We start from the raw sequence: 6,513 nt of genomic DNA, 5'->3' as shown, positions 1-6,513 counted from the left end.
CCCGGCGCGGCCAGACTGGTCGGGCGAGCGGGGCAGGCGCGCGCGGGCGCCGCTGGGGCGGGGCCGGCCAGCTCCCGACGGGAGTGCCAGGGGTGGGGGGGTCCTGCCCCCTCCCCGGGCAGGGGCTCCAGTGCCCCCTTCTGGCCGGGCGGGGGCGGGTTCCCGCGCTTTCAAAGCCAGGCAGTGAGCGGCACCTTCTGCCCCGCGTCGGAACGGGGCCGGCCCTCAATGAGTTCCGCCTCAAAGAACAGGGGTTCAGGGTGTCACGGGCGCCGCCGCCCGCCTTGGGACATCTCATTCCCGGGGCGGACCCCACCCCCACCTCCTTTGACTTCTTTGCCAAGAGGGAGGAATCCACCCAGACCCGGAGGCCGGGCTTTCGGCTGGTGGATGGGGGTGCCTCCTACCTGATAGATTGGGAGGGGGCTGATGTGGGAGCAGCAGGACGAAGGTGTAATGCGACGCAGGCACGTACGCGTGGGCAGAGGCAAGTTCAGCCCGACGTCCTGGGGACTGCGGGCAGGGAACCCACCGCCATGGGGCGGGCGGGGCAGTGCTGGGGCTCTGGGGAGACGCAGGCGGGAGCTGCTTCTCCACTGCCCCAGAGCCAGCAGCAGCCGCTTAGGAGCTCACTATGAAGCCAAGCCAAGGCTTCCCAAAGGCAGGTTAGGTGAACCCTGGCTTACAAGTGCTGGAAACGGAGGGTTAGGGTCCCCCCCTCCCCCCCGCCGTGCTCGGCACTTCCCTCTCACCAGAAGCTCCTGAGGCGCACTCCCACCTGCCTGGAGGGGGGCCGTGTCCCATTGGTCCCTGGGACTCACGCAATGAAAAACCGTATTAGGGAACAGGAAAAGAGTTCAGGGGTCCAGGGCAGGACAGGAGGAAGGCACAGGTCCTAGATGCCAGGAGCTGGGCCCCAGGTCCACACCGACCACATGGGGGTGCAGGGACCCCCATGAGAGCCGGTCTTTAGGACAGGTGAGGCCTGGGGCAGCTGCAGCATCAGGCAGGGCACAGGTGCCAGCTAGGAAGGAGCAGGCAGGTGCAGGCTGAGGTTTCTGTCATTTCTTTATTGGGGCAGGGGTGGGGTGGGGGGAGCATCCTTCAGTAGAAGTCTTTGTGCTGGCCTCACGTGCAGCCACATGTGTTCACACATGCAAGCGTGCACACAGGGCCAGTGCCTGGCAGGCAGGGGAGACCAATCCAGAGGTGCCTGTGGCTGTGTCCAGCCGGGAAAGCACGCTCTGTCTGAATGCCGGGGTGCAGCTTCAGCCCTGGGCCCTGGGGCCCAGCAGACTGGGCTGGGCTGAGAGGAGCACGCGCGACAGCCTCCGTCCTCCCCCCTGCCCCGGGCTGGTGGTCAGGTCCAGCCCTGCCCCCGAGAGGCAGATCCTGGTGCCCTTCACGAGGCGGCCTGAAGGCCCTGAGCGGTCATAGGGCCACTGGAGTGGCCCAGCTGCGGGCCGGGCTGTCAGAGGACCACCCTCCGCTCCAGGTGGTCCCCGCGCCCGCTCCGCTGGTGCCTCACTTCCAGGTGCTGGTTCTGGACCTTCTCGAAGTGCTGTAGCAGCTCTGCATAGTCGATGCTGGGGGTGTTGGCTTCCTGGGACTGGGGGGCCGCCTGCAGGCTGTCTCTGGGAAGAGGGGGCAGGGGTTCGGCGTCAGCACACCAGCATGGGCTGCTGCTGTGGGCTGCCTGCCTCTCAACAGGCACGAGGTGGGGAGGCCTGGAGCACCCCGTCTCCCGTACTTGGTGGGAACAGCAGCCACTGACGCTTGGATGCTGCCTGAGCCTGCGGGCTGGCCGTGGCGCCCAGAGCAGGCACTGCTCCGTGAAGCATTTCCTGTTTACGAGTGGCTCCCTTTGGGGTGAAAGCCAGGGCTAGCAGCCAGCCAGGAAGCCAGCTGGGGCCTGGAACAGGGTCCAGGGAGAAGGGGGAGGCAGCCTGGCCCTTTCTCTGGGGAAGAGCTAGTGCTGGGAACAACTGGGACCATGATGAACCTCCGCGGCTTGGCGGAACATTTGTTGTTGAGCGTTGGGCACTGCCGCCTGCGGCCACTTGCTGTCCCCAGGGAAGCTGTCCCCCGCCCCCCCCCCCGACTCACTGCAGACCCCTGTGCTTTGGAGGCCACCACCGCCTCCTTAGCAGTTGTCCACAGCAGCATCGGTGGCTGCACAAGTGTAGTGTGCACGCTGCCCCTGTAGCTGCAAGGCCAGCGCTCAGCCGGCCCATGGGGACTGGATGCCCTTGGGGCCCCTCTGAACATGGGGGGCGCGCAGCAGCCGAGCACAGAGGCTACACAGACCTGTCCTAGCCGCCTGCCCTTGGGTGACTCTTTCCTGTCTGTACAGGGGTGGGGGAGCCACTCCTGGGGCTTTTGGAGAGATCTCTCCAGACACTGAGTGGAAGGGCCCAGCCAGCACTGGGGCCCAGCTTGGGCACCTGATCAGCAGCTATTGGGGCCGCTCAGCCAGGGCCCGGTGCTCAGTCATTCTGGGAGAAACCCCATGGAACTCCCTGCACTGACGCCCTCAGCAGTGAGCCTGGCCCAGCGCAGAAACCCCAAGCTCACAGCCTGATGGGCATCTGCCGGCCTGCTAGGCTGCTGTGATGGGACCAGGGCAGGGGGACCGCTCCCCACCCCAAGAGGCTGCCTCCTGCACCCCTGGTCCTCCTGCACCCCCTCCCTCTTCCAGCTGGAGACACCACCTGAGAACAGCTTGCGTGGCTCCTGTGGCTCCTATTCCCTGGCCTCGCAAGCCACTGCTCAGGCACCACTGCTCCCACAGAGCCAAGAGCAGCTGAATGGGGCTGGCACTAGGGGCCAGACTGTGGGCGGCTATGTGTGCTTCCCACATGTCTGCAATGGAGGATGGACCCCCCTGGCACCATAACCCTGTGGGTCAGGTGCCCCAGTCCTGAGACAGCAACCGGGGCTTCTGAGGAGGCTGAGGGACAACTGGAACGTGGAGCGCTCAGGCCAGGGCATGGCCAGGAGCTGGAGACATCAGAGTCTGGAGACTGAGGCCACAGGGTGACACCAAGTGTGTCACCTGATGCTGGGTGCCCACGGGTCTGCGCACTGCTCCCTACAGTGCTCCTGGCAAGCAAGGCCTCAGGTCCAGGAGAGGGAGCAAGAGAGGGTTTTAGGGAGATGCTAGTTATGGAAGGCAAGCTGGGCACGAGGTCAGGGTGGGGCTGGGGAGGAGTGGGCTGCATCCTGCTCTCTGGGCCTTAAAGGCAGCAAGCAGTTAGGCCCCCATGATGGGCAGACCCTGAGTCTGGGAGCAAGAAGTGTCCCTGTAGGGGTCCAGGATGCTGCCCGGCCTTTGGAGCATGGAGGCCAGGGCCTCCTCACTGCCCGTCAGACTGGCCACGGCTCAGGGCCTCCATCTGTTTCCGACACCGCCCTGCACTTGGTGACCCAGGCTGCCCTGCTGCAGCACGGGGCCGGGACTCCAGAGCCCTCTTTGGCCACCCCACCCTCGGCTGGCCACAGCTTCTACAGAGGCTCCTGCCTGCCTCACTGCAGGTGGTCCCTCGAGAGTGGCCTGGAAGCCTGGAGGGGGGGGCGTGGTGGTTGGAGTCCTTGTGGCTCCTGAGGGCCGGGCTGGGGGCGTGTAAACGCCCCCAGCTGTCGCAGCTCGAAGGGCTGTCAGGCAACCTGATGCTGTCTACAGCTGCCCGCCCCTCCCAGGGCTGGGACTGTCCTCAGCCCCCTTCCCAGGGTGTCCGTTGTCCCTCGGTGCCCAGCCCTGCAACCTGACCCCTCCCCCAGCTGTCCCTGCGGCCCCCTCCTCCCACTCTGCGCCTGTGCCCCTATCTGTGATCTCTCTTCCTAGATCCTTACCGAGAAAGGCTGTTAAGCTAAGACTGGGGGGCCGGGAGAATCTCACACACCCACGCACTCCAAGTGCACACGTACTGAAGAAGCTGTGAGCCTAGACAGGGCATGAGGCTTCCCAGACCCCAGTGCAAGCCTGCAGCAGTCCGCGCACACAGCACGCTCTGCCCAGACCTCAAGCCTGTGGCCCAAACCTTCCTCGCACCGCCCATGGTGGGTTCTCAGGAAATCTGCATTTCTTCCCCAGTTTCCTTCTGCGAACTTGTCCTGCGGTGGCCTGGGGAGCGTGAGGAGGGGCCCGACCGCTCTGAGCCTCCCCACCTCTCCCGAGACAAGAAGATGGGGTGTGCAGAGCTGACAGGGGCACTGGCTCTCTGCGGGGCAGAGCCTGTCTCTGGCTAAGAGGGCCCCCAGTGAGACAGGCTGGTTCCTGTGGGGCGGCCAGAGGTGGCGGGAAGCAGCCCTCTGCCTCTTCCCCTCCTCAGTGGCTCCAGGCCCCCTAACACCCACAGGGCGCCGGAAAGGCTGATGCGGAGGGCAGGTCAGGGAGCCCGGTGTGCTTCAGGCCTCGCAGCTCAGAGCTGCAGTCTGACCCAATGCAGAGGTAGCGTCGCTGTGCCCCAGGACATTCAGTGTGCTGGAGCCCATCGCCTGGCGATCAGCTGGGGGGTGCCCTGAGTAGCCGAGACAGCAGCCGGCACCAAGGCCTCATCCTGCCACCCTAGAGGGCTGTGGTCTGGGGACTTCGACAGGAGGCAGGAGCTGGGCCTTGGCCAGAGCCATACTTGCCAGGGGGCAGCAACCTATCAGGTGCCGCACAGCCAGGTGAGAGGGGTGGAGGGAACCGAAAGCCCCAGGGCACCGAGGGCATGGGGGCTCTGGTCAGGACCCTGAGGGCTGGGCAGCCACATCCCAAGGCTGCCTGTGTCCATCCCAGGGCAGACGCCCTAACCCTTCGTGGGAGCGAAGCGTCAGGCCTGCTGAGGGGCTCTGACAGCCCAGGAGGGAATTCTAGACACACAGGGCATCTGATGCAAGCTGGGTGCGCTCCATTCAGCGTAAATCTTCTCAGTGGCTCTGCTCGTTTCCATGGCGACCTGACAAGTGAAATTTTCCATCTCGGATGCCAAATGCCTGTGGATGAGGCAAAGCCTCCAAGGGTTACCAAATATAGACACAGCCCAGCAGGCTCGGCAGCCAGGGCCAGCAGTGGGTTCAGGGTGGAAGCCTGGACCCCCTGCCTAGGGGCGGCCATGGACTTGTCCTTCCCAAGTCGCCAAGGGTGCAACCCCACCTACCGCCTGTCCAGGGATGCTGGGGTCTCTCAATGGCCCAGGTTTGAGCCTCTGTCACACGTGGGATGGGGGTGGGGCTTTCTGAGGTCTGGGAGGTGCCCGGGAGCCAGTCCTGCGTAGCTCTCCTGCCCCACTGCCACCTGAGCCCTTGTTTTTAAGCTGCGGCAGGAATTCTCCCCCTTCCTGAAGTTTCTCTCCCGGTCCTTTGCTGGGCTGACTGGGACACGCTCTGAGTTTCTGGATTAAGTCCTGGGTCAGCACACTGCACCCTGACTGTCTGAAGAAGGCAGTGCCACCACCTCCTGCCTGGTAAACACTCCCAGAACCGCCAGCTCGGTGCTCTGACATGGACAGGAGACAGAAGGGAAAGTAGCAGTGTGGTGCACAGGGTCACTGCGGTAGTGACAAGGTGGGGGGAAACTGAGGCAGAGAAGCGGCCCCTTGGACATCCCTGCTCGGTGGATGACCTCCATGCCCCGTGGGAGCAGAGGGCGCAGCGGGTCAGCACTCACTGGGTCTGCAGCAGCTCGGGGTTGGGCACACACTGGAGCCGGTGTGAGAGCAGCTGGAAGGCGCTGCTCTGTGGCAGCAGCATGAGCAGCCCGTACAGGGCCTTGATCAGGTACGGGTGGTTCCTCACGTCCAGCAGCTGCAGGCGCAGGTCTGTGGCAGGGCAGAGGGCAGGGGTCAAGGGTCAGGTACTGCCAGGGAGTACATCCAACCCAGAACCCCTGCTTATCTGGCCAGGAGAGGGCCAGAGTCACAGGACCCAGAGCCTGGGGACCCAGTCTGGCAGGGCCAGCTAGGTGGCCCTGGCTCGGAGGGAGGCACAGGCCTGCTCCCACCTTCCCCACGAGCATCTCAACTGTTGCCATGATCTCATCTCTCTTCCTACCTACCCACCTGCCCACAGCCCCGTCAGCGCCACAGCCCCCAAACCCACGGCTGAGCCTGCCATCCCCCACCCCCAGCTGCCTCCCTGGTATTAGGAGGGCTGGGGGCTTGCAATGTAACAGATTCCCCGGTTGGCTCGGCACGTGCCAACACAGAGCTATAAATAGGGCGAGCTGCAGAGAAAGACAGCGGATTAGGGCAGCTTTAAGGGCGGGCAGGATGGAAAAATGCTTGTGTGTGTAGCAAGACACAGCACCCGGCAGCGTGTGGGAGGGGCTTCTGGATATTCAACTCAGGCACCAAGTCTGCTACCTCCCCCCTCACCCCCACCCCGGTCTCCATCTAGCGCCCGCTCCACACAAGGTGTCAGGGCCCACTGGTGGCCGGCTCTGCCACAAGGTGTCCCAGTTGCCCAAGGCCCAATGGGCTTTTACGTCCCTACTCTGAGCCTCTCCTGTGTCTACTTCCTGTGTGTCTA

General features: G+C 64.4%; 1 protein-coding gene across 2 annotated transcripts in view; it reads right to left on the bottom strand.

Annotated features, from left to right (window-relative positions):
- Positions 1–1,050: 1,050 nt before the first annotated feature.
- VAC14 (VAC14 component of PIKFYVE complex) overlaps positions 1,051–6,513 on the bottom strand; it is a 100,709-nt gene continuing 95,246 nt past the window's right edge. For both annotated transcript variants that reach the window (XM_017342353.3, XM_002711713.5), the window contains 2 exons: positions 5,654–5,804; positions 1,051–1,634 (listed from right to left, as the gene is read on the bottom strand). In XM_017342353.3, coding sequence (XP_017197842.3) covers positions 1,472–1,634; positions 5,654–5,804 — 314 coding nt within the window. In that variant the 3' untranslated portion in view covers positions 1,051–1,471. The remainder of the gene's footprint in view (positions 1,635–5,653; positions 5,805–6,513) is intronic.

This window comes from Oryctolagus cuniculus, chromosome 18 (genome assembly GCF_964237555.1).
Source record: "Oryctolagus cuniculus chromosome 18, mOryCun1.1, whole genome shotgun sequence".
Lineage (NCBI taxonomy): Eukaryota > Metazoa > Chordata > Mammalia > Lagomorpha > Leporidae > Oryctolagus > Oryctolagus cuniculus.
The sequence above is the reverse complement of the archived record's forward strand: the minus strand, read 5'-3'. Positions and strand labels throughout refer to the sequence as shown.